The sequence below is a fragment of the Vipera ursinii genome (assembly GCF_947247035.1).
Source record: "Vipera ursinii genome assembly, chromosome: Z".
Lineage (NCBI taxonomy): Eukaryota > Metazoa > Chordata > Lepidosauria > Squamata > Viperidae > Vipera > Vipera ursinii.
The window spans coordinates 99293790-99321721 of record NC_139517.1 but is presented as its reverse complement, the minus strand read 5'-3'; the positions used below and the strand labels follow the sequence as shown (position 1 = coordinate 99321721).

At 36.2% G+C, this 27932-nt stretch overlaps 1 protein-coding gene across 1 annotated transcript in view; it reads right to left on the bottom strand.

The window, feature by feature from the left end:
• Nucleotides 1–27932, bottom strand: part of SLC25A13 (solute carrier family 25 member 13) — a 153744-nt gene that overhangs the window by 19670 nt on the left and 106142 nt on the right. The window contains exons 12-14 of the mRNA XM_083376358.1: nucleotides 14409–14461; nucleotides 13653–13733; nucleotides 1266–1406 (exon numbers count right to left, since the gene is read on the bottom strand). Coding sequence (XP_083232484.1) covers nucleotides 1266–1406; nucleotides 13653–13733; nucleotides 14409–14461 — 275 coding nt within the window. The remainder of the gene's footprint in view (nucleotides 1–1265; nucleotides 1407–13652; nucleotides 13734–14408; nucleotides 14462–27932) is intronic.

The following is a 27932-nucleotide window of genomic DNA, read 5'->3' as shown; positions in this document are numbered from 1 at the left end:
GCAAGAGTTGTGTTGGGAGTTTCCTGACACTCCCATGTTACACCTTTGCTCCGCGAGCTGCATTGGCTTCCAGTTGTCTTCCGGGTGAGGTTCAAGGTGTTAGTAATGACCCATAAAGCCCTACATGGCATGGGTCCGGAATACCTTGGGGAGCACCTGAGGCCGGTGTCAACTTCCCTCTGCCCAGTATGCTCCCACAGAGAGGGCCTCCTCGGGGTGCCACTGGTCAAAGAATGCCAACTGGTGGCCCCCAGGGGGAGGGCGTTCTCTGTGGGCGCGCCGGATTTATGGAACCATCTTCCGGTCGAGCTCCGGATGGCGACTGATCTCCGCTCCTTCCAGCGTGATCTTAAAACCCACCTTTTTGAACAAGCTGGCCTGGCCTGATGGGATGGGGTTGGGTTTTATAAATTGGTCTTAACTTTTAATCTGTACTAATTTATTACGGGCATTGCTGTCTAATTACTTTTTAATAATTTTAAATTTTTGTATCTTGTTTTTATTATGTATTGCCCTGTTCACTGCCCTGAGTCCTTCGGGAGAAGGGCGGTATACAAATTAATTAAATAAATAAATAAATAAATAAATAAATAAATAAATAATTGGTAGTAAGTCAAGGAGTGGTGGCGCAGTAGCTGGAATGCAGTTTTGCAGGCTAATTCTGCCAACTGCCAGCAGTTCAATCCTGACCCAGCTCAAGATTGACTAGCTTTTCATTTTTCCAAGGTCAGTAAAATGAGGACCCAGTTTATTGGGGGCAATATGCTGCCTCTGTAAACTGCTTAGAAAGGGCTGTAAAGCACTGTGAAGCGGTATATGTCTCAGTGCTATTGCTACCTGCACCTTTATCTACAGGAGAATTTGCCTTTCTGATGTTCCAACTACATATTACAAGTGAGAAAATCATGGCCATAATAATGCATACTTTTGCTGACACTGTAATTTTTTTGGCAATTAATATTTTGTTCAAATATATCATAGTCTTTTTCTTAGCAGGAGATATTTCTCTATTTAATGGCTAGATTTACCATTCCTGAGAATTTTTGAGTCTAGAAGAAAAAAGCAGTTCATATTTCAAGTCCTTCTTCATTTACTAGGACTGGGCTGGCATTGCCTGATGACATAATCTTAGTTTGTTTTTTAATATTGACAATAGACATTTTCTTCTCACCTTCAGCAAGAGATTTTTTAAGTGTTACTGTGAGATATACTAATTTTACGAAACTCAAGCTTTCAATTCAGAAGTACAGTCAAAATGAATTTACCTTATAAAGCCCAAAAAATCCCAAGTCCCGCAAGACAGTAAGGGCACTAACACGTGGACCAGTTGTTATCTCTCCAGCCACTTGCAAGCGAATTTTAACAATTTCTAGTGGATTTGTGAATATCACTTGAGATCCTCCGGCCTAAAAAAGAAACAATATTTTGAACATGTAACCATGCCAGCACAAAGAGAAGATAAATTATCTTAAATACTATTGGAACAACACATTCTTGTTCATTTCAGTGGTGTTTCCATGAGTTTTTTTTACATTGAAATCAACAAAGGCGGCAGTGCTGAGCACTTTGAATTGAAAATTAAATGTGAGAATTCACTCCTTAAAAGCAATTACTTTTCTAGATTGCAAGATACTGCTTCTAAATGCTAACCTGAGAGACAACCTAAAGCATACAACAAATATTTAAAACCTAAATAGACAACTTAAATCTAACCGGCAAAAGACTATAGGATTGGAGGAAAAGGGCAAATTATTGGATTGCCCCACCCACGCAAACACATATATACAATTCCTCAATTTTGGCATCTATACAAAAGGTTCAGCGGAACACGTGAATTTAAACTAATTTCTTCTGCTTACCAAAAGTTATTGAGCTGAAAAAAATGTGTATCTCAAATAGCATTTTGCAGTTGCTTCTAGTAGATTTGAACACCCTTTCTTTCTGCACAAGACAGCTCTATTTCATTTCATTTCTCAAACCAATAGAGCATTACCACTGAACCCCAAAAATGAAAAGTTCCTTAATTCTATTTGAACGTTGGGTAATGATTTGGTCACTTAAAATGACTACTCTGAACAACTGCTAATAAGCCTTAAAGACTAAAGTATGTTATTAATAAAGTTATTCTTATGTATAGCAGCTGGAAAACTTTGGGGAAAAATGAATACATACAGGTAATCCTTGCAGAACATGTAAATATCTTGATCCACATTCTCATTCTCTTGGTCACCTAGCCTTTTGCAACCTTGGGTATTTTGGCTGCACAAAGCAAGAATATAACTTTGTCTTTTATGCTAAATGGGAAGAAATATATTGTATATACTATTTAATATATTATTTTTAGTCTATTAAAAGGAAAGAGAATACAACTGTTACCTGACCTGACCCAATCTGTGCAAAGGCCAGAATAATTAATTAATTGGTTAATTAAAAATTAAGAAGACATTATAGACCACAGGTCTCGACCACAGCTAATGCAATTTACCTTCTACTCCTCTCTCTGTATACCCTCGTCCCCAACCCCCTAGAGCAGATTTGGAAGGCTACTGGTGGAGAAATATTCAAATTCATGAAGGATACTTCATGAAGGATAGCCTCATTCACTTTATTTACCATATAATATCACACTACACAATAGCACAGAATTTCTAATAAAAAGCTACAAGTGTTTAAAATCAGTCTGTATCCCTTTTTGTTCTTATAGACAATCACTACTGCAGAGTTTATCCCAAATAACACTTCAGGTGTTTTGGACTCTCATAATTCTCAGTCAGAATGGTTAAAGGCTCTACTGATTGGGAATTATGGGATTTGAAGTCCAAAACATCTGGAGGGCACCATGATGGGAATATTGCTATAGCTGACATGGTCTGACAAAAATTTCCTTCAGACAGATGGAGGGAATCTGATACAGATGGATTACGTTAACAAGGCAAAGATTATACTCCATTCTTAAAAGTCTTTGAAATCAACAGTAATACTTGGGGTTATTAGAGGCCAAATCATTAGTTTCTGATGTTCAGCCAAATATGTAACTACAAGTCCACTCTGGGCCACTCTTTTCCAGCACTGTCCACAATTGATATGAGATTAGCCATTTCCTTCTATTTGATTTTAATGAGCTGCAACTGTGGTATCATCCCTATACTGAAATAATTAAAACAAGAATGCTTCTACTAACAATATTCTTCCACTAACAATATTCTTCCTTTTTTAAATAACAGTTTTGTGTCTTTAATATCTTAAACAACAGTAATCAGGTTGATAGCTAGGGGTTTCCATGTTGGCAAAAGAAGAACAAGGTATATAGATATATGATAGATACATAAGATAGACAGACAGACAGACAGATATTACAAGAATATAAAACTAAGCAAAACTAATACAGAATAAAGAAACAAAGAGAAGGAAAGACACAAAGGTACAGAAAGAAAAGACAAAAAGAAATAGAAGGATTTCTATTTAATTTCCTTTGCAGCAAATACAAATATAATTACAATTATTTCTTACACTATGGTTATAAAAGTTTGTTTTTTCTATTATATATTTTTTCCAATTATTTAAGGTATAATAAGCCAGAAGTGTATTTTTTTTGTTTCATACAAAAAGTGTATAAAGGGTTTCCAGTCAGTCTTAAATGTATTATCTTTTTTTTTAGTCAGAGAACTCAATATAGCCATCTCTGCAAATTCTATCATCTTCACCAACCATTGTGGACAGTGTTAGACCTTTATACTTTTGAGCATATAATATCACTGCAATTGTCGTGCAGATCTTCTCTTTTTCTACCTCAGAAATGAATTTATGCTATTCTTCTACTGAACATAAACTTAAAAGAGTTTTACAAAAACAAAATTTTACAATATATCCCCAAATCCCTCCCACCTCAAACCCACCCACTTCCCCCGCACTTCCCAGAGCTAAATACAGGATTATAGTTACAATAATCATATTCTAAATAAAAATTATGCATAATATACAATTAACCAAATTCATAATGTGCTTTAACTGCTTTAACATAACTACAAAGTACCAATAACAATATCCCACTAAAATCTACTCATAAGCTAAATTGAACTTTTTAGTCCCATATTTGTTCTGAATATAATTTATCCATCTCCTCCAAACTGAAATATATCTTTCCTGTGAATGATCTTTCAAATAAGCAGAAATCTTAGACATCTCTGCAAGATTCGAAACTTTAAACACCCATTCTTCTATAGTGGGCAAACTATCCTTCTTCCAATATTGTCCCACCAGTGCTGCGGTTATCATGTTCAACATCAAGTTAGTTTCTTTAACATCACAATCTACAACAATACCCAATAAAAACAATTGCGGAGAAAACTTTATCTTTCTCTTAAAAATCTTTTGAATGTTCCACCAAATTTTAATCCAAAAAGCTTTTATATTTCTACAAGTCCACCACATGTGAAAATAGGTAGCTTCTAAACTACCACATCTCCAACATTTAGACTGTAAATTAGGATACATGTTGGACAACTTCTTGGGATCCAGATGCCATCTATAAAACATTTTATAAAAAATTTCTCTTAAATTTTGAGCCTGAGTAAATTTAACATTTCTAACCCAAATTATCTTCCAGGTGTCCAACAAAATTGGTTCCTGAATATTTTGTGACCACTTTATCATACAGTCTTTAACCAGTTCCGTTTCCGAATCCAATTCAATTAAAGCATTATATATCCTCTTTATATGTGCACAATTTAAATCTCTAATTTGTTTTACTAAATTTTGATCTGTAATTGTGATGCCAACCTTTTGATCTGACTTCCACCTAACTTTCAACATAAACTTATCTACATGGGATTCTTGATTTAATGAAGCATGCTGTAGCAACCAGCAAGTTATTAAATTCAAGACTGCTATACAATGAAGAAACTGCAACTCAACAGAAGGCTGACAAAAATGAAGAAATCAGCAAGGGAGTGCTCATTAGATACTAAGCACTTTGCAAATACACAATTTTTTGGACAGGAACAAGAAAGCCCCCTAGCTGAATATCTGGAAAATGGCTTATTGTGTGACACACACACAAACACAAAGACACAGACACACACAGAGAGCCATACATACATATACAAACACTTTAATATATTTAATAAAAACTAAAGAAATAATTTAATAAATTTCCTTTAGGTCTAGCAAAAATAACTTTCCTCCAGTTTGCTTCCTTCATAGCAAGGACTTTCCAAAGCTGGAGAAAGTCCTTCCATACCAGTAGATTACTATACAACTGATCTCTGGGGACACAATGGAAGGATCTTTTGTAGAGCATTATGAATTAATGCAATTACTTGAATTAAATAAATAAATGTTTTGCCTCAAGCACTGGTCATATATGCTTTTACAAGAAGTCAGGAAGAAAGGCATGTAAGCTTAGTAACCCTAATCACTGGATAATTTTTGTCCTCCTAAAACTGAGGATAAATCTTACACATACGCATTTTTCTGATATACAAATATACACATTCACACTCAACTAATTTGATGAAGTGGAATATCTGAAAAGAAGAAGAAGTTTCAAGTTATAAGGAAAATGTAATGTTCTATTATTCCTAAAATAAATAAGAAACAATATTTTATTTTCAATTTCTTTTTATAATTCTAATTTTAAAATTTCATGCTATTACATATCCCTTCTGAGCATCAATATTTAGTAATATATTTGAGTCTATCAGAATGCTGTTTAAATTTATGCTTACCTATAGAACTGATCATTAGTCTCATCAACCTGTTACCAATTAATAACAGATTACTATTTAATAGTTTTATTAATAATGATATAAATATTAATAATTCTTAAGCCTTAAGATGCCACACAATACTTCTTGAGAAAGAGCAGGATAAAATTTTTATAAATAAACATTCCAACAAACAGGAGCTCTGTGATGTATTGTGCAAGAATCTTAAAACTGTTATGCTATTTTAAAGGCATTTACTTTGAACATTCTAAAAATACTCCCCCCACACACAAAGGTGCAATAATCTATGCACATCTACAATGTTATGTTACAACATTGCTCTGCATTAAGGAATGACATTTTTTATTGTTTTAATGTGAAATGAGGTTAAAAACTGAATGGGTTTCAGAATTTAAGGACCACACAATACAAGAGTAATATCCATTTCTGTATGATATGTTAAGATAGTTTAAATACAAAACTGTTTCTGTACTTTTCCAGTGATAATTCTAATTAAATATTTTTTAAAAACCACAAATAAATCTCAATATCACTAGACACCTCTCGATGGCAGTATAACCTTGAACACATGTGTCTGTCTTTCCTCTTCATTCGTTCTCTGCACTCCTCAAGATAGAAAAACAAGGGAAAAACCCAGGATATTTATCCTTTGTCTAAAATAGCAGCATTCAATCATTTAGGGGCACAACAGAAAGTTTTAGTTCAGAGCTGCTGTGCTGATTGTCATAATACAACAAAGTAAACTTGCTAATGTTCTTGGATTGAGAGGTGTCCAGAACTCAAAATAACTACAGTGAGGGAGACTTTCAAATCATTGTATACCACTGAGATAGGATGAAGTGCATTCTAATTAAATTAGGTTCTTTTATTAACTTTCCATTTCCTATATCTAAAAGGCCACACAGAGGGCTAAAAATGAAATTGCTAAAACACTGAAATTTAGATTTTATGGAATGTAATTTATTCTTATGTGAGTACAATGTGTAAAACATATTTTAAATTAGAAGTAAAATATTTTAGCTCTATTGCATTCTATCAGTTGATGAACAGTAGTTATTTTAATATAAAAATATACATGTCATTTAACAGCTGTAATCACGACAAATTCCCTAGGTGCAAACTGACTAGATTTAATAAATTAATAGTTTCAAAGAATTCCTTGGAAGATAAAGTCACTGGGAGTCAGGCTACACTTAAATTTAATATAAATGGATGGATGTAGATGGATGGATAGCTAGATAGATGGATAGATGGATAGATAGATAGATAGATAGATAGATAGATAGATAGATAGATAGATAGATAGATAGATAGATAGATAGATAGATAGACGGACGGATTAGACAGACACACAGACAGATAAAATAATAGCTCTATAGACTTTGCTACTGCTTTCTTCCTGAAATGTTATTTCTAAAATTGTGCAAATCCTCTAAAAGAAGTGCCACAGAACATTTTTTTAAAATTTTAATCCCATTTATATCCCGCCCTTCTCCGAAGACTCAGGGCGGCTTACAATCTAAGCACAAATCAAATGTGCTTAGCAATAGCCTTCATTCTATGTATATGCCTGCTTATTAGGGCTTTTGCCCCCCCCCCCAAGCGGCACTATATGAAAGCATAAGGCACCTATTTTCCAATTGTTAAAGCAACTACACCTTTTTTCATATTCGCATGGCTCCTTTTGAAGCTGCACCTGGTTATTTGCTTCGGTTTGCATATATGATTGCATATGACTTTAACTTTTGAAAAATAACTACTTTGTACATGTTCCTACATGTTCCAAAGTATCACTTTTGACAGATTTACACAGTACTTTTTCAGTTTCTGATTCTAGTTAATGCCTTGAGATTTCCTGGTGAAATCTCATCCAAGAAAGATATGAAATTACTAACTTTAGAAATACAGAGAATAGATTATCATTCCAAGTTCATTAAAATAAGCATCACTACCCATTATTATATTCTTCCCATTATTCTCAACTGCATCTCATATGTGAGCTTCTCCCCATGTTTGACCATAGGTACTTGAATGACAGCTTTTCACTTTGCTTTTCTACTGCACAGAATATAAAGAAGTACAAAATCAAAATAGTTGCATATATGGCAATGCTCAGAGAGCTGTAATATTGAGCATATTTAAAAAAAATTGAATTATCAAAAAAAATAATGTAACACAACTTAAGAATTTCTTGACAAGTTTTTCAAATAAATATGCAAAAGAAAGCCAATTTTTAAACTAAAAATAAGTAATATACAAAATCTAACAAAACATTACAAAATGTTTAAATTTCTACTAACATTGTATTGATTTAAGTTACTGAGAAAAATAAGATGGAGACTTCTTCATTCTAATTTTCTTATAGCATATCTAAGTAGGAAAAATACTCTTTTACAAGCTCTGACCAGTTTGATGCTATAAAAATAAAAGGCTTGATAATTTTCATTTTGTTGGATATAGCATTTTCAAAGATGAAATCAAGGAATTAAAGAAAAACTTATTTGTTTGAAGTTATAAAAGCATTTCAGTTGCACGTTTGTCAGATATGTTAACATTTGGATCTGCCGTTAACGTATGTCAATTTTGACTATTGGAAAGAATGGTAACATTTAATGATTTACAGACCTTCTGTATTTTAAGGTCTGGTTCTTGAATGTAAATCTATGATACTATTTCTATTCATTATTTATTTATGACAATTTCACAGCACTATATGATTGCACATAGCCAACCATAGCTAAACTTTTATTCCATTTTTTAAAAATTATATTTTTATATCTGTATGATATGATACAAATCTTTTGCTTGTCAGTTACAAAAGAATACATCCTATGGTGAATAATCACCTACGTTTCTATAATATTCTAAACCTGTGAAGCTAAAAGGCCCAAATGCTGACCCCAAAAGGGAAGGAATGTTTTAATAATTAATATATTTAATTAATCAATGAAGTTTTAAGTAATTAAAAGTAGGTAAAATTAATTAAGTAATTAATTAGAACATTCAATCAGCCCTTTGATTAAACGCTCCCATAAACTCAGGGACTGGTTTGGACAAAACTCAGGAGCACTTTTTCGTGTGGCTGCTGATAAAAATAGGATCGCCAACATGATTGCCAACGTCCGATAACGGATATGGCACAAGAAGAAGAATAAACTCATATATGTGAACTAAACCATAATATCAATACAATTTAAACCTGGAGAAAGCAGTATTATTAGGCATCGAGGAGCCTAAAATATTCTGCTTTGCAAAATAATACAGTATATGTGCTTTTGTTAAAAAACAAAAGGTTGCTAGACTGTGGTGAATAAAGCATTTTTAATTTAGACTGAAGATAAAATCAACCCACATGAGCAGTTTCGACCCTGCAAAATGTGCCAGAAGCTACGAAGCTCTTCCCTGCCATAACAAGCATCAGCTGATTTCAATGTTGTGTCTTTTTCCAATTCTGAAGGGTGATTAAGTCAATAAAAAACATTCCAGGCTTTGTGGGTATTGAAATTACAACTCTGACAAATCCAACTACCTAAGCCAATATTACATATGAAGTAGAAGCATTCCAGACTGAATATAGTTTTGGCTCCTATAAAGAAGTTAGAACATACTGTATGCTAATTTATATATATACACAACATCTCCCAAGTTCTTTTTCCTAGCTTTAAAAAAGTTTTTCTTTGATCATCACTGAAGGCACCTACCAAATAAAGTAACTTATCAGATGAAATGAATTAAAGAGTTCATTTGTTAAGGCTTGAATAAGGACAAAACTTTCCAAGGGAATAAAGCCACCACAAATATTAAAAAAATTTAATCTTCAGAATATTACAACTCAAAATGTAATCATTTACAGAGCTTATTACTTCAATCAGCCAATTCTAAATGACAGGTATCTATCTAAATATGTAATTTAGAGTAAAATAAATGGATAAGAAATTTAAGATTAAATTCAATGTTATAAAGCAACTATATAAATATTAGGAATCAAACATTAGAAAAATTCATTCAATTAATTGTCTAGATAAATAGTCACTTCATGTCTCCCTGTGAGTCTTTATGAAATAGTCAAATAATCAGACTTTCTAAAGATCAGAATGTTATATTTTCAAGAGGTTTAATATTCTTGTTTTGATCTCTATTCATTGTTTTGTCACAGAATCTCAGCAATTCAATAATGAAGATTGGGAGTTGAAATATAACGTGGAGGCACGTAATTCTCAAGTATCTCCCAACGTTGCTATGAGAATAATGTGGAATATTCATATGACACTGTTGTATGAACTACCATGTACTCACAAAACATGGCAATTCCACACTAAATGGAAGCAGTACTGGAGAAACAGGTTACACAACATATTATTCTGCAGTGCTTCTTACAGGATATTATATAGAAATGTTATATTTGCAGTTTCAATTTGATAGAAATATCATACGTGATATATGATTATTTATAACATATTTGATCTGCAATAAAAGTAATTTTTATTGAAGAAGTTTATATACAAGATAGCCAGGCAACACAGAACTTAAGATATTGGTTTTCACTTTTATTTTCATCTATCTGTTGAACAATTACTGAAGACATAATGGAACTTTAAACTTTAAACCTACAAAGTGTATGCTTTATCACTGAGTCTTTTTTCTTATTTGACCACTATGACATAATTAAATACAATCTCAGCTTATCCTGAGGGGCTTCTGCTCTTTAACAGTGGTCCAAAGCTGATGGTGATAAAATATAGTCAATCTCCAGGGAGGTTATATATAGTTATTTAGATAACAGATGCAAATATAAGAATAAGTACTGTGCTGATTCCCAATTTCTTTTACAACATTCCTAATCAGACTGGCCTTTAGTTCCTTAAGATTTCTGAAGTAAGTAATGCTAGGGTATAATTTGGTTCCTAAAGCCAGAGAGATTTCAAGAGAGGCAATTACATCAGGAATATTGTTCAATCCATTTATCTACAACACAGATAAAGAATGGCTATATTTAAATCATGAAATGCAATTACACCACCAAATCAATTCTGAATGGAGAGTTGTAAAAACCTAAAAGTAAAAATTAAAACTGTAAACTTCCCTCCTCACACACTCTTTGTCCAGTCCTTTCTCATACCAACTTTAGGCAGCCTAAAAACCCTGATAGAAGAGAATTAGGAACTTCATGTTGGAAGTTCCAAAGAATATACAGAAAATCCAGACCAACCTATCATATGTCTAATGATGTAACCAGGTTACCAAGCAGTTTAAAACTTACAGTAGTATATTAAATAAAACTTTAAAAATACACAGCAATTATTTTTAATAACCTTAAAGATGAGAAATAATTACACAGATTCAATAAAGTAATTTGCTCTCTTTCCTCGATAATGTGGATCTTTAAGATTAACTGACATATTGAAAATAATAACCAGTGGATAGTAGAATAGACAAACTGGAAAAGATAACAAAATACCAAGATCTAAAAATTGAAGTTAGCATTAAATTAACCATGGTAATCCCAATGATTAGCAGCACACTGGGTACCATACCAAAAAATCTTTGATGGCTCCAGTTGATAAAAGGCCATACAATATCCTAAATTATTGGAAAGAACTTGATGTATATGAAGGCCAACTCCAGCTAAAGAACTGGCAGCTGTTATTTCACATTGTTGAGCATCCTCCTCTTCCTCCTCTACATCCTAACTCACTGAGGTACTACCCTGAAGTAGCTGTAGGGCTTGTGTGCCCTAAGGAAGATGGAACCTATACTGGAGAGATTTCATCTGAATGTCTCCCATAAACAATATGGTGAGACATAATTTGAAGATCATAATTTACTCATCTCAGATCTATTTTTACCCAGGTGAACAAGGACCATGCTAGGTGCTGGAAATTAACCAGGACAGAATATACTTTAATAATTTTCTTCCTTTCTTTCAGATGACAAAATTGAATCTTAAGAAAAATATTTGAACCACAACCACCATATCATCATCATCATCTCATCTTATCTGGGATTTTTTTTAAAAATATTAAGGAAATTTAAGAAAAATATATCCTCATCTTCCAACACATAGCTCCGCAAGAACCTTTCTAAAACAATAATTCCTTTGACAAAATCAGGATCTCTATATACAGACCAATCATCAGGCACATTTCTTAAGCTTGTCTTACAACAGCCTTTCCTAACCGGGTGCCCTACATTTCTTGCAACTCAATAGCATGGACACAACCTTTGTTCATGGGAAATTATGAAAGCTGGTGTCCAGTATATCTTTATGCCATCAGATTGGAGAAACTAATTTAGAACAAGCAGAAAGAAATACATTATGCAGGATCTAGCTATCTCAATTCTGTGTATCCAGCTTTGAAAAAGATACCAAAACATAATGAAACAAGACCACCCACAGAGAGACAACATAAGGCTCGTCCTATCTACCTGGCGCTGATCTTTATTTAAACACTTCAGTTCAAAGGAAGCCTTGGGCTGTTTGCCGTCAAACATCTACTGCCAGGAAATTATGAAGAATCACATAATTAATTTTAGAGGAAAATGCCAGCAGAGAGTACTAGTAAACATGGTTTTCAAAGAGTTTGCTCCTCTTCCGGACATAACTTACATAGAACAGAATACATAACACTTGCTTATTTAGGAAAAATAAATCCAGTGGACAGGCTACCACAATGAAGGTAAATGTACAAAAAAATAAAATACTCTAATAATATTTTAATGTTACCTGGGTTTTGGTCATCTGATAACTTTTATTCTACATAATTTAGTATTTTATTTTATTTTAATTAATTCTGCTTATAAATTGAAAACTCTATAATTAAAACAAACTTTAAAATGCCCCTCCCTTAAATACTTCTTCAATTACAGAGCAGGTAAGCTATCTGGCAGTACATGACAGGTCATTGATCAAACACAGCATCTCTTTATCTTGGGTGAATCGCAAAAAGCAACTAGGTCTCTCCTATTTACACAACACTGAATAAATATAGTTGCACAATTACCTATGTAGTGTGCTTTTTGGAAGAAAGAATGTACAAATTTCTGTTATTTTAGAGTTTGGTGCAATTGGCTTTGTATTTCTACATTGTTTTCATCAGGAATTTAACTGATTTAAAAGAATGACCTCATCATTCTTATGACAGCAGAAATTTACCAGTGAGCTGGAGCTCCACCAACTCTCTCCTATCCACTGATCAAAGTGAGTTAAATGAAAAGCACTCTGTCTTTAAAATGTCATTATCTTTAACAAGAGTTCATTTCATGCAAAATGGATTTATAATTGCTCAAACAAAATAAAAATCAACACCCCTCCCCCCAATATTGCACGTTATCATGATAGGAACTGCTGTGGCAAAACTGATCAGCAGAAATACTGCATTCACAGAATGAATGACTAGTTGTTTTTTAAAGTACACTTTATGAGTGTACTTTATGAAAGCAAGGCAGAATGTATATAAAATATTTTAGCTATACTTTACATTAGAAACAATGAAGTGCTTAAATTAATATTATAAAAACTATCAATGATAGAACAAGGTTACTTCTATAATTTGTGGCCTTTATAGCAAGTCAGATTTAGAGCATAAAAACTTAGAATATAAGTGAAAAATGGAAAGAAGAAAAGGAAACAAGATCAATACTGTACTAAACCAGCTTTTAGATAAGTACAGTGGTTAAGTAACTAAATTTATAACCATTTAGACTTCAAAATGCCAAGCAATCCTCCAACACAAAATAATTATTAAACCAGAGATTTTAAAAACACCAAAACTGTTCTCTTCCAATATTAAATTGCTGCCATGTTCTTATTAATTTAAGAACTAACGGTTTGACTATTTATCAGTTCAAATTAAATCCTAATGTTTGTGGTTTGATTTATAATTGTGTTTCTTTAATATCATGGTGAAAGAGAAATAGAATACTTACGCAGCCTCCAGCAAGAATTTCTGCTGGAAAAGGGACAGAACCATCTCTGTGCCTAAATTTGTCTCTCACAAAATCATTTACCTAAAAAAACAAAAAAAAATTCAAATAAACATATACAAACTTTTATATTTAAAATTTCAATATATTTTTAAAGTATAAAATGTAAGCTTATCAGCAACTGTGTCTGTGTCCCTGGGTGGGTTTAACTCACCTTGGAACAGATTTATAGAACAAGAAGAATTCAAATATTAGATGGTGTATATACAAAAAAAATAAGCTCTATATTCACACATTATACTTCAAAAAATATGCTACTAGTCAGTTTGAACAATGCTTTCTGAAAATATATTTTGGATATTTTGTAGAATTAAAATGTTAAAAAGAAAATTAATTAAGCTATTACAATTTAATATTTGAACTGCTATTTATTGGCAAGTTAATTAATATCTTAACGAGTCTCTTTTTTTGTAATATTCTAGTTAAATAGGAAATAAAGTAAAAAGTAGCAATAAAGCTTTCTGCTTTTAAAAAAATAAGTGTGTAAAGGTCCTGAATCAAACTTTTAATCTGAAATTACCATATGAAAGATTCTCATCTAAAATACAAAATAAAGGAAAACAAAACATGTAAGAAATGTATAAGTATACTTTTGCCCAAGCAAAATATACCCAATGCACACTTTAAGCATTAATCATAATAATTCTTTCTACTGGAAACTGAATACAATACATTAAGAATATTTTGCTCTGAACTTACAGTAAGCTTTATGGCCTTTTCTGGAGCTACCCCCAGGAGCTGTGGCAGAAGACCTGTAAAATATAAAAGATATAGCAATTAAGTTGACCAAGAAATAGACTGTTATTAATTTTGCTTCTTAAAGGGAATGGCATTTTAAGCGCAATTTTCAATTATTATGTTTAGCAAGATTATCTGATTACCCTTTACATACAAACACAATTCAGCATTGCTTTGATTCAAACATTATAAATACTTAGAAATGAGGGGGAAGGTTTGTTCTCCAAGTTTGTGGATTGGGTTTCTAAATGTTTTGTTACCAGGCTAGGTAACATCTTCAATGAAATGTTCAGAAACCAACCCACAAGCTCGAAGAATGAACCTTTAACCTCATGCTACATATGAGCTACAGATATTCACCACTACTGAAACGATAAACATAATTGAAAAAGCTCCTATGTCTTGCCTAGTTTTGCTTGGACTCTTATAAATACTGTATTGATTCTGGCCCATATCTCCAAAACCTGGAGAGCACAGTGGACTGGTAGACAGAAGAATAATTGCTAAAGATAGTTTCTCTTTGCTCCTATAATTAAGAATCTGCATTTTCTGAATTTCTTACTTCAGCCTTCTTCTCTTATACTTACTCTCCTCTTTCACAACTACATAAAAACATACACAAAATAGATCTGAGTAACTTGATTTGTGGCATTTATTTATTTGAATTATGTTTTGCTGTTTTATTATAATGAATACACTAGACAGAAATATATACTAAAGTAGTTATTATAATTTGTTTTTATACTAAATGATACAGGGTGTGTAAAAGGAAGCCATACTTCCAAAATCCAACCTCATTTTTGTGATAGCTCCTTCTTTATCAACTTCTAAGATATAGGCAACCTGATGGTCTCCAGATTTTCACATAGAAATCTAACATGTTACAGTTAGAGCTGATGGAAACTGACAGTCCAAAATACTGGAGGAAGAGGTTAGATTATCTATTTTTGCTGCAGAGTGAAATTACATGCAGATGTGCCACTTGATAGTTATTACTAATATGGATATCTTCTCAAATGTCCCACTAAATTCAGTGGACTTTATTCTCAAAGAAGTGTGCACTGAAATGCTGTGTTGTGTAGAAAAATAAAATGTCACATCTGGCCAGTTTTAAGGGGGTCGATCTAGGTGGTAGCCATGAAACACATAAGACCTTACTGTCAATCTTAGAATCTGGTTTTAAAAGGATCAGTGAAAAAGATAGGAAATTGCTTTCCCTAAACAATTGGAGAACTATTAATAATTCAGAACTACTCAGCTCATGTTTTATCTTTCTCTTTTGTAAAAAACAATTGTGAAAAAACAGGATGAAAACCTTGAACCTAATAGAAAGATGGCCAGGGGTTGTCTATTGTCTTTGAGTTAAAATCTCCTGAGCCAGGATACTGAATTATCTAATCAAAATTTAATTTATTACTTTGAAGAAATTCTGGACAAATAATAAAGAAGTGAATCACTAAAACAGAGCAAATAATTTAAAAATGGGGAAAGCAAGAGAAAACAAAAGACAATTTTTTTTGAAAGACTGGAAACTTTATACAGATAGTCCTTGGCTTGCCACCACAATGGAACACAAAATTAAGCAACACAATTGTTAAGTGAATTCTGCCGCATTTTACAACCTTTCTTGCCAGAGTTGTTAAGTGAGTCATTGCAGTTATTGTTAATATCATGGATAATAAATGAATCTTAGTATCTTTCCCGTTGACTTTTCTAAGAAGGTCACATAATGTGATCACCGTCCTAAATATGAACCAGTTGCCAAGCATCTGAATTTGATCATGTGACCTGAGGAATGCTGCAACAGTCGTATGAAAAATAGTCATAAATCACATTTTTCAGTGATGCAACTTCAAACAATTACTAAACAAACTGTTATAAATCAAGGACTACCTACCTAAAGATTTGGCGAAAGAAACAAATGACATGATTCATGGGTTTGAGGATTGAACAATATGTGGACAAAGTGACAGGTTGAAGGGATTTCTGCAAGGTCTAAAAGAGAAGGAGGACTATAAGATTATAATTATTTGTTGGAGAGAAGGTTGGGACTTTCTGTTAGGATATTTCATAACTTTCCTTTATTGCACCTATTTCTTTTTTTCACCTTTAGATTTGACTTCTTCTGTATGTAAAACTCTCAATAAATATAAATAAAAAAGGAAGGAATGCAGATACTACAATAAATTCTAGAATTACGATTGGAATAGAGAGAGGTATTGAGATATGGATTCTGTATTCTTAAAAAGCTTCTATTAATGACTTGGAAAGAGAAAGTGCTGCAGATGACACAAAATAGGATAGGACACCTAATATTCTGGAAAACATAATAAGAACCAAACCAATCTTGTTAAGGACACAGACTGAAAACAAAAGATTTATAGAGAGAGAAATGGAAAGTTATGCACTTAAAAAATAGAAATGAAATACATAAGTAATACCTGGCTTGGTAGTAGTACTTAAAAATACCTTGTAGTTGATTACTAAATGATTATGAGTTAGGAGTGTGAAGTAGCTAAAAAAAGTAAACAATTTTAATTGCATCAATAAAAGTATAGTTTCCAAAGCACAGGAATTACTGCTTTATTCCTTTAATCCCCACCTCAAGTATTATATCCAGTTCTGGATATCAAAATTTAAGACCACCTGTATTATATTCAGGAAGAGGAACGGGGATGTTTGAGGACTACAAATTAAGTCCTGCTGAGTTTGACAGGAGTGGGAATATTTTACCTAAGAAAGAAAAGCTGAAAGATAGCACTCCTCAAGAACTTGAAAGGATGTTCATGAAAAAAAGATTAAGATCTCTTTATCATCATCCCAAATGTAGAATACAGAACATTGGATTTAAATTACATTTAGATAAATTCTAACTGAACATTAAAAATCATCCAAAGAGTAAGAACTGCAATTATTTAAGAATGGAACCAATTATCTGAAAGTTGGTAAGCAATCTATCATTTGATCCAATTGTGAAAAGCAGGATGAAAACCTTCAACCTAACAGAAAGGGACTGTTTATTGACTTTGAGTTCAATAGACTCAAAGATAAAATCTAATATAAGTTGGACAATTTCCCCCAGGGATTTCATTTCATTTTCATTTCATTTTATTTGATTTCTATACCGCCCTTCTCCCTAGGGACTCAGGGCGGTTCACAGGGCATATATAAATAGCTATACAAAAATTAAAAGAGAATTAAACCATGCCCAATTAAAATACAACAATAATAGGATAATAAAAACCAATTAAAAACCCATATTCCCCATCAGGCCAGACCAGCTAACTCAAACAAGTGGGTCTTCAGCCCGCGACGGAAGGATCAGAGGTCCGATGCCATCCGGAGCTCAACCGGCAGTTGGTTCCATAATGCCGGAGCACCCACAGAGAAGGCCCTCCCCCTGGGGGCCACCAGTCGACATTCCCTGACCGGAGGCACCCTGAGGAGGCCCTCTCTGTGGGCACGCACAGGGCGGAGGGGAGTTGACGCCGGCAGCAGGTGGTCCTCGAGGTATCCCGGACCCATGCCATGTAAGGACTTAAAGATCATAACCAAGACTTTGAACCTCACCCGGAAGACAACTGGTAACCAATGCAGCTCGCGGAGCAAAGGTGTAACATGGGAGTACCGGGAAACTCCCAAGACACTTTCGCGGCCGCATTCTGTACCAGTTGGAGCCTCCGAGTGGTCTTCAAAGGAAGCCCCATGTAGAGAGCATTACAATAGTCTAGGCGAGAGGTCACGAGCGCATGAGTGACCGTACACAGGGCATCCCGGTCCAGATAGGGCCGCAACTGGCGCACCAGGCGAACCTGGGCGAAAGCCCCCCTAGTCACGGCCACTATATGATCTTCCAGGGTAAGTCATGAATCTAGGAGGACTCCCAAGTTGCGAGCCCTATCCACGGGGGGTAAGAGTTCACCCCCCATAGAAAGCGATGGAACATTTTGAATGTCCCGGGATGCCGGAATGTACAGCCACTCAGTCTTGTCAGGGTTGAGTTGAAGTCTGTTCCTCCCCATCCAGACCCGAACCGCCTCCAGGCAACGGGACATCACAGCAAGGGCATCACTGGGGTGGTTTGGGGTCGAAATGAAAAGTTGGGTATCATCGGCGTATTGATGATACCCAACTCCAAAACCACGAATGATCTCACCCAGCGGTTTCATGTAGATGTTGAACAGGAGAGGCGAGAGAACCGACCCCTGAGGAACTCCACAAACGAGAGACCTAGGGGCCGATCTCTGCCCCCCTGCCAACACCGACTGCGAGCGTCCCAGGAGATAGGAGGAGAACCACTGAAGAACTGTGCCTCCCACTCCCAATCCCCTGAGACGCCACAGCAAGATACCATGGTCGATGGTATCGAAAGCCGCCGAGAGGTCTAATAGGACTAGGACAGAGGAATATCCCCTATCCCGAGCCCTCCAGAGATCATTCACCAGAGCGACCAATGCCGTCTCCGTGCTGTACCCGGGCCTGAAACCCGATTGGTAAGGGTCCAAATAATCCGCTTCATCCAGGACCAGAGGGAGCTGATGTGCCACCACACTCTCAACAACCTTCGCAAGAAAGCAAAGGTTGGAGACTGGACGAAAGTTGTTCAATACAGCTGGGTCCAAGGCAGGCTTCTTGAGGAGAGGTCTCACCACCGCCTCCTTCAAGACGGTGGGGAAATAACCCTCACTCAAAGAAGCAGATATAACCGCCTGGAGCCAGCCTTGTGTCCTCTCCCTAGCTGCATAGACCAGCCAGGAAGGGATGCCTCTCTATATCTTATTTCTGTAATTTGATGGTCAAACTGGCTATTTCCAATACTTTCTTCAGCCATAAAGAGGGTAAATGGACTGATGGCTTTGCTTAATAAAAATCAATTTGGCTATCAGCCAGATATATTTATTTATTTAGAAAGGCCTGTAAACTACTTTTTAGTTGACTTTCCAAAGTAGTTTTCAAAGCCAGACTAATACACACACAAACACACACACACAAGTCACATATAAAGTATAAAATAAATTATTAAGTATAATTTTTTGATATCTGCTTAGGCTTACATATCCTAATACTTAATGAGACTTATCATAAGAAAATGGCCAAGGAATTTATAGCCCGTTTCAAATCCTTGATAAAATAAAAATGTTTTTGTAGCTATGGCTTATAATTTTCTCATAATAAATTATATTTTGGTAACCAAAGGCTTCCCTTATTCAAACTCTTTTAGAATTTTCATATTTCCCATCTCACAACAATATAATATTCTAGTTACAAATCCTATCCTTCTAATTGTAATAATACTTTTATTTATAACAGTTATCTATTTTTAAACCATATTCAGACAACTGTTTAATAGTATAATATCCCATCTAATAGGTCAAAACCTCTATTTTCTTCAGTCTTACTCTAGCTTTCTTCCTTTGCCAAATAACTTTCCAAGTCAGTACATTTGAATCATCAAGTAATTCTTCTGTTTTTGTATATATTGCTTGGAATGAGGAAGAGAATTTGATTGAAGTATTTTTGGAAGAATGCTCAACCCATTTAAATTCATTAAAAAGCCTCCATCTTTCTCCTTCAGTTTTTCTTTTCATTTCTTGTTTATCAATATTCAGCTTTTCTCCCAACAACTTTATCATCCGATCAGCTCTTCTTCCTTATCCTCAAATATGTTCTGAGATCTTGACAAGTAAGATCTTTTCCATTTCCAGTGTTACCACCACATCTTCTTATTTTTCATTTGTCTGTGTCTGTTAATTCCTTGCTTTAGGTCTCCATTTTTGGATCCGTTTCTTCTAATTTTCTTTCTGTTTTCTAGTTCCTTCTTTGTAGTCATTGTCTGGATTTGTAAGTTTAGATTAGAAAATTGTTCTTTTATCTCATTTGCGTTATTTTTAGTCTCATCATGAAATAAAACAATTGTCTGTGGGATTTCAACATAGAAAGAATTTCTTTCTGAGATTCATTAACATTTTCTTGTTGGTATATCAAGTGGAAACTTCAGAGACAGGGGTTAAAGATGATTTTTTTATCATTTAAGGCTAAGTATGAAACACTCATTTTGTATATAGTCTTTATAGTCCAATAGGGTCCCCATCCCCTTCACGGATTACTGCCTTGTTGTGGCGATGGGGCTTGAGTAATTCAATGAAGCTATGAGCTATGCCGTGCAGGGCCACCCAAGACGGACAGGTCATAGCAGAGAGTTCTGAGAAAACATGATCCACTGGAGAAGGAACAGTACCAAAAGGAAAAAAGAATATGACGCTGGAAGATGAGCCCCTCAGGTCGGAAGGTGTCCAATATGCTACTGGGGAAGTGCAGAGGGCTAGTACTAGTAGCGCCAGAAAGAATGAAGCGACTGGGCCAAAGCCGAAAGGACGTTCAGCTGTGGATGTATCTGGTGGTGAAAGGAAAGTCTGATGCTGTAAAGATTTTTTCTCTATAGGAACATGGAATGTAAGATCCATGAATCAAGGAAAGCTGGACGTAGTCAAACAAGAGATGACAAGACTGAACATCGACATCTTAGGAATCAGCAAACTAAAATGGACAGGAATGGGTGAATTTACTTCAGATGACCATCAGGTATACTACTGCGGGCAAGAATCCCTCAGAAGAAATGGAGTAGCCTTAATAGTCAATAAAAGAATAGGTATAGCAATATTGGGATACAATCCCAAAATAACAGAATGATCTCGGTTCGAATCCAAGGCAAACCATTTAATATCACAGTAGTCATAATCGTAGTAGTAAAGTTGGAAGGGACCCTGGAGGTCATCTAGTCCAACTCCCTGCTCAGGCAGGAAACCCTATACCATTTCAGACAAATGGCTGTCCAGTGTTTTCTTAAAAACTTCCCAGTGTTGGAGCTGGGAATTCACAGCTTCTGGAGGCAGGTTGTTCCACTGGTTAATTGTTCTGTGAGGAAGTTTCTCGTTAGTTCTAGATTGCTTCTCTCTTTGATTAGTTTCCATCCGTTGCTTCTTGTCCTGCCTTCGGGCGCTTTGGAGAATAGCTTGACTCCCTCTTCTTTGTGGCAGCCCCTGAGATATTGGAACACATAAGAACTATACAAAAATGAGCTTAACGTCCCTGATAACCACGATGAGGTGGTCACTGACCTCGAGCCAGACATCCTAGAATGTGGAGCGAAGTGGGCCTTAGGAAAGCTGAGCAACAACAAAGCTAGTGGAGGTGACAATATTTCAGCTGAGCTATTCAAAATCTTAAAAGACGATGCAGTAAAAGTGCTTCACTCAATTTGCCAGCAAATTTGGAAAACTCAACAGTGGCCACAGGATTGGAAAAGATTAGTTTACATTCCAATTCCAAAGAAAGGCAGTGCCAAAGAATGTTCAAACTATCGCACCATTGCACTCATTTCACATGCTAGTAAAGTTATGCTTAAAATCCTACAAGCTAGACTCCATCAGTATGTGAATCGAGAACTACCAGAAGTACAGGCAGGATTTCGAAGAGGCAGAGGAACTAGAGATCAAATTGCCAACATACGCTGGATCATGGAGAAAGCTAGGGAGTTCCAGAAAAACATCTACTTCTGCTTCATTGACTATGCTAAAGCCTTTGATTGTGTGGATCACAACAAACTTGCTATTGGCAAGTTCTTAAAGAGATGGGAGTACCAGACCATCTTATTTGTCTCTTGAGAAACCTACAGGCAGGTCAAGAAGCAACAGTGAGAACTGGACACGGAGCCACTGATTGGTTCAAAATTGGGAAAGGAGTCTGGCAAGGCTGTATACTGTCGCCCTGCCTATTTAACTTATATGCAGAGCACATCATGAGAAAGGTAGGGCTAGATGAATCAAAAATTGGAATTAAGATTGCCGGGAGAAATATCAACAACCTAAGATATGCAGATGATAGCACTATAATGGCAGAAGTTGAAGAGGAACTAAAGAACCTCTTGTTATGAGTGAAGAAGGAGAATGTAAAAGTTAGGTTGAAACTAAACATTAAGAAAACCAAGATCATGGCATCCGGCCCTCTCAATTCCTGGCAAATAGATGGGGAAGAAATGGAGGTAGTGACAGATTTTATTTTCCTGAGCTCCAAGATCACTGCAGATGGGGACTGCAGCCAAGAAATTAAAAGATGTTTGCTCCTGGGAAGGAAAGCCATGGCAAATCTAGACAGCACACTAAAAAGCAGAGACATCACCCTGCCAACAAAAGTGTGTATAGTCAAGGCTATGGTCTTCCCAATTGCAATGTATGGCTGTGAAAGATGGATCATAAGAAAGGCTGAGTGCCAAAGAATTGAAGCCTTTGAACTATGGTGCTGGAGAAGATTCCTGCGAGTCCCTTCGACTGCAAGGAGATAAAACCAGTCAGTCCTAGAGATTAACCCAGACTGCTCTTTACAAGGCCAGATCCTGAAGTTGAAACTCAAATACTTTGGCCACCTAATGAGAACGAAGGACTCACTGGAGAAGAGCCTAATGCTGGGAAAGGTTGAGGGCAATAGAAGGGGACGACAGAGAATGAGGTGGCTGCATGGAGTCACTGAAGCAGTAGGCGTGAGCCTAAATGGACTCTGGTAGATGACAGGAAGGCCTGGAGGAACATTGTCCATGGGGTCGTGATGGGTCGGACAAGATTTCGCAACTAATAACAAGAGTCCCCATCACAGATAAGTAGCCCAAGAGTTTTTTTCCCCTTTTCCCAGCTGCAGTCTGCAAAAGTGAAAGTTTCCAAGGACAACCAGTCTTATCTGAGTCTGGGGTTCAAGCCAAGTTCCTTTATTAATAAATTGTAGCTCTCCACTAGATATCATTAATGCCATCTTCCAGCTTTTTAAATCCAAACTTATATTACAAACTTTTCAAGTCTTTTTTCTACAAAAGTCTCAAAAATAATTTTAATCCCCAAATTTCAAAGTTATATATCTGTATTGATTCCAAATTAATCTTGTATTTATCTCTGTTTTCCCCCAAGCAATTAGTTTTCTTTTCCTGAGGGAATGGGATGGAAATTCCCCTTCCCTTTATCATCGGGGACAATTCTTTGCTTTAGGTGGTTTTATTCCAGGAAAAAGTCTTAAAATCATAAAAAGAGGATAAAGTCTCACCCAGTTCCATCCATGTTGCTCAAAAGTTGCTTGTTAGTGCTTATTTTCTTCGGTTGTCAGCAGTTTCTGACTGGTCACAGAAGTGTAGCCAGTCTTTTACCTGACAGTTTGGAGGGCTTCCGCCCCTCTGTGATCGAGGGTCCCCTCCTTCTTTGTAACCTCTCCGGGGTGACTTCCGACCCTTTTTAGGGTCCCCAGCAGGGCAAAATCAAATGTGGACATGGAGCCTCATCTTCTTACGCCTATCACGCCGTGACACCTAACCAGAAGTCCCATAATTTCAGTTTTATAGCTTATTAAACACAGTTGATAAAAAGGAGTTTTCTGCATCCAACAGAATCATGCTGAATATAATGCAAACTAAATTACATTTTATAATGAAGAAGAGAGGTGGATAGATAATATGGAATGATGTCATTAAATGAAAATCCTTGGCAGCTCCTCTATTAAGGACTAATTCTTAAACAAATGTTGAGGGTCTAAATATGGATGCCTCTATAGCATTAACTGTGCATGAAATAACTGTTCCTTCTTTCATTCCATAGGACTAAGATTTTCCCCCTTTTAAATCTCCTCCCAAGATCCATAAGATGGTATAATTCATGCTCATCAAAGAGAGAGAATTTGAAATGCCAGCACAAATACTGTGTGCTGTGTTATGGTAAATAAAAATTAATCATTTCAAAGACATAGATAGTTAAGTCCAAGCTTTTCTATTTGGGGACCATGCTTATCCAATAAATCCTTTTTTTACAATTTACAATTCCTTTTCAACATTTTTACATTTTGCATATAGAATAGAAGGTTGGATAAAATTCAGAACAATTTTCAAAACTTCTCATGCATGGATTAAAAAAAAAATAGCAGAAAGTGGCTTGCATTTAAACAACTTCTTGGGTTATTACAATTTATAAGAATATAAGGGGAGACATTGAAGGGTTTTCCAGTACACAAGTTTGTTTCATTTATGATCATAATGATCTAAAACTAATTTTAATTGCAAGTAAATAATAATGCTATAAACCACAGGTTTTAAAATAATAGCCTGAAAATTTTTTAATATCAATCAAAATGTGAGAATGTCTGTGGAGATACTCAGTCATTCGGGTCATGGTTGTCCCAAAGGTACTTTTTCGGGAGGCAACTGGTCTTTCTTGTTTTTCTTTAAAGGTGTTTTGCTTCTCATCTAAAAAGCTTCTTCACTTCTTCTTCAGGATGAGAAGCAAATAATAAACCTTTATTGTTCTGAAGTACAACATTTGTACATTGAGATTAGCTGAGCCTCCCCCCGTGCTCTCTCCCCCCAACACACAGTGACAACAAACCCTCCATCCTACCATACCATGTGAACCAACTACACCACACACCGGCCTCCCAAGTCAATTCTGCATAAGTTCACAGAGATTATGTCCCATTTAAAAGCCTAACAGCCCACGGATAAAAGCTGTTTTTCAGCCTGTTGGTACGGCTGACTATACTCCTATATCTCCTACCGGATGGTAGGAGAGTAAAGAGATACCGTCCAGGGTGTGAGTCATCCCTGAGAATCTTCCTCACTCTTCCAAGGCAACGAGCCCTGGCGATGTCATCCAGTGGTGTCAGGGAACAGCCCACAGTGTCCTGTGCTGTGCTCACTCCCCACTGTAATACTTTCCTGTCCGCGGCTGTCAGACCAGCATACCAAACCACAATACCATACAAGAGGACGCTCTCTATAGACCGGTAAAAGAGGGTCATTATCCGTTGTTCTACCCTGTTCTTCCGCAAGACCCTAAGAAAGTGAAGCCTCTGTTGGGCCTTTCTAGCCACCTGGGTTGTGTTAACTTTCCAGGTCAGATATTCACAGAGGTAGACTCCCAGAAATTTAAAGGAGGAAACTCTCTCCACACAGTCCTCCCCCATGTAAAGTGGGGCAGGTTCCTCCTTTTTTCTCCGGAAGTCTAACACCATCTCTTTCGTCTTGCCAATGTTTAGGTGCAAGTTGTTGTTACTACACCATATGGATAGTTTTTGTACCTCCGCCCTATGTCTCATCCCCGTCTTCAAAGAAAAAAAAGTCTAGTTACCTCTTGAAAAAGCACCTTCGGGACAAAATGTGAGAACTTAGTAGTGCATATAGACAGGCAGCAGTGTTCACATGAATTTAATACATTCAGGAAATTAATTGTGAATTCTACTTTTTAAAAAATGTGTGTACATGTATTCAGATTTTTGATTAGCACTATAGCACTCAACCAAAATCAGAGACAGAAGGTTTTAAAAAACAACATTATTCTGGCATTCTATATCATATACTCAGAAATCATAAAAAAAGAAGACAAGCAAAATAATTGAGGGGACAGGGGTTGGAAATGAAATATTTGCCAGAAGGAAGCAGCTGTAACTCTACAGTGGAGCTGGTCACTCTACTAATATTCAACCCTAAGCACATTCAGTACTTAAAAATAGGTAGAAGGGCTAAAAACAGAGCTGGTCACAGTTACAATATTGCATTAATAAATCAGCAAACTGATTCCAAGTAATATAGCTTCACATCCTTTAAATTTTAACAACAGTGAGCTATTCAAATAATAATTAACTTCCCAAAATACCAGTGTTGAGATTTATAGGGAAGGCAACATAGCAAGGCTGCTAACAGGTTGTGAATTAGAAAAAAAACTATACTGTATTCATAATCAGTTAGATTTACTTAAAAAATTATTGCCTTTAAAGCATGGAAAATAAATCACTTTTACAAAAAAACTATTAGCATATCATCTGCATTAATGATGTTAATGGTTGAGTCCAGGATACCTAAGAAAGCATCTCACCCTAACAGGATTGGTCTATCCACTGGTGCCAAAAGAAGGGACATGCTGCAGATCCTGTTAGTCAAGGAATTCTGGATGGTTGGGTCCAAGAGAAGGGCCTTTTTCTACCATGGCTTCTGCCCTCTAGAACACCATGTTTGTTGAGATAAAATCTGCCTCCACTCTTGACCCTTCCATAAGAATCTCAAAACCTGGCTCCACTGATTGGTCATAGTAGAAATAATTAGTGCACTAGGAAAAAGATCCCACCCCACCCCACTGTATTCTGGTTTTAAATTTAATCTTTGTTCATTTAATATTTTTAATTTTTTTCATGTTTGATTTGATGATGTTGTAAGGTGCCCAGAGTTGCTTGACAAAAAGATGGCTGGCATATAAATTTAAAAGGTGTACTTATCTTTTATTGGACTGTTTACACATTTACTGGATTGCTGTACACTGCATAGAGAACCTTTATATGATATGGGTGCCGTACAAATTTGATTATTAAAAATAAAAACATTTTTAAAAATATATACGTTATTTGCTAAACAATACAAGTTACTTTGGGGGACAGTGATCTATTTAAACCAATCACTCTGAGAACCTTTTATTAGTAAAATAGAAAGATAAACAATAAATTTTGAGATTAGATTCTTCTTGTAATTCCTATGAGACGAAGTTTAGATATATCTATTGTCAGACTCACTTGCATTTTAACATTCCTCTCCATGCTGCTTGTTCTCTTTTTAAACTATAATTCCAATAATACCGTATTTTCCGGCGTATAAAACGACTGGGCATATAAGACGACCCCCAACTTTTGAGATGATTTTCATGGGTTAAAGTCTTATATGCCGGGAAATACGGGTAAGTAGGAAGTCAGGGCTGCTTCTCAATTAGGTGAAGGTTTATCAAGAGCTTTTGGCCTCGAGATCAGCTTTGCTCTGCCTCACCTAAACGTCTCCTCTCGCCTTGGTGCCCCCTTCTACTTCAGCCACACGCGCTGGCTGTTTCGGCCAGGAATGACGAGCATTGTGGCCCAACACTTCGGGAATGCACCAGGTCTGAAAGAAGGCAGTTCTTTCCATAGTTTAGTTAATGAACAGGGCGGCAGAGGAGTGGGGGGGAAAGAAACGGGCTCAGCCCTGCGCCACATTTTTAAGATTCACACACACACCCTCCCCAAGGCCGCCTTCTACTTCAGGGCGGAGGGGCGACCCCGGGCTGCTGAAGCCCCAGCGCGAGCTTTCCGCTGTGGTCTGCCTGTCGCAATTCCCGAGCTGCGCCTTCCCGGGCGGGTGTTGCTGTAGGTTTGCTGCGGCACCACACCCTGAAGTCAAACTCCCAGGGTCAGGTGAAGCTTAGCTCCGCACGAACATGTCAGGTCGGCCTCCGCCTGGCTTCCCGCGCTCCCCTGAGCTCTCGTGCTCGCGGAGCGCCAGTGGCTCGGCACACGCTTAACTCCCGCTCCTTTCCAAAAAAAAAGGGCTGCTGCCATAGGAAGCCGGTAAGCTGGAGCCTAAGCCTCGGTTGGGCTGGTCGGTTTATTTATGAGGAGGCCGTCTTTCGCCATTCTTGAGCACTGGATTTGTCCGTTTCCACTAAC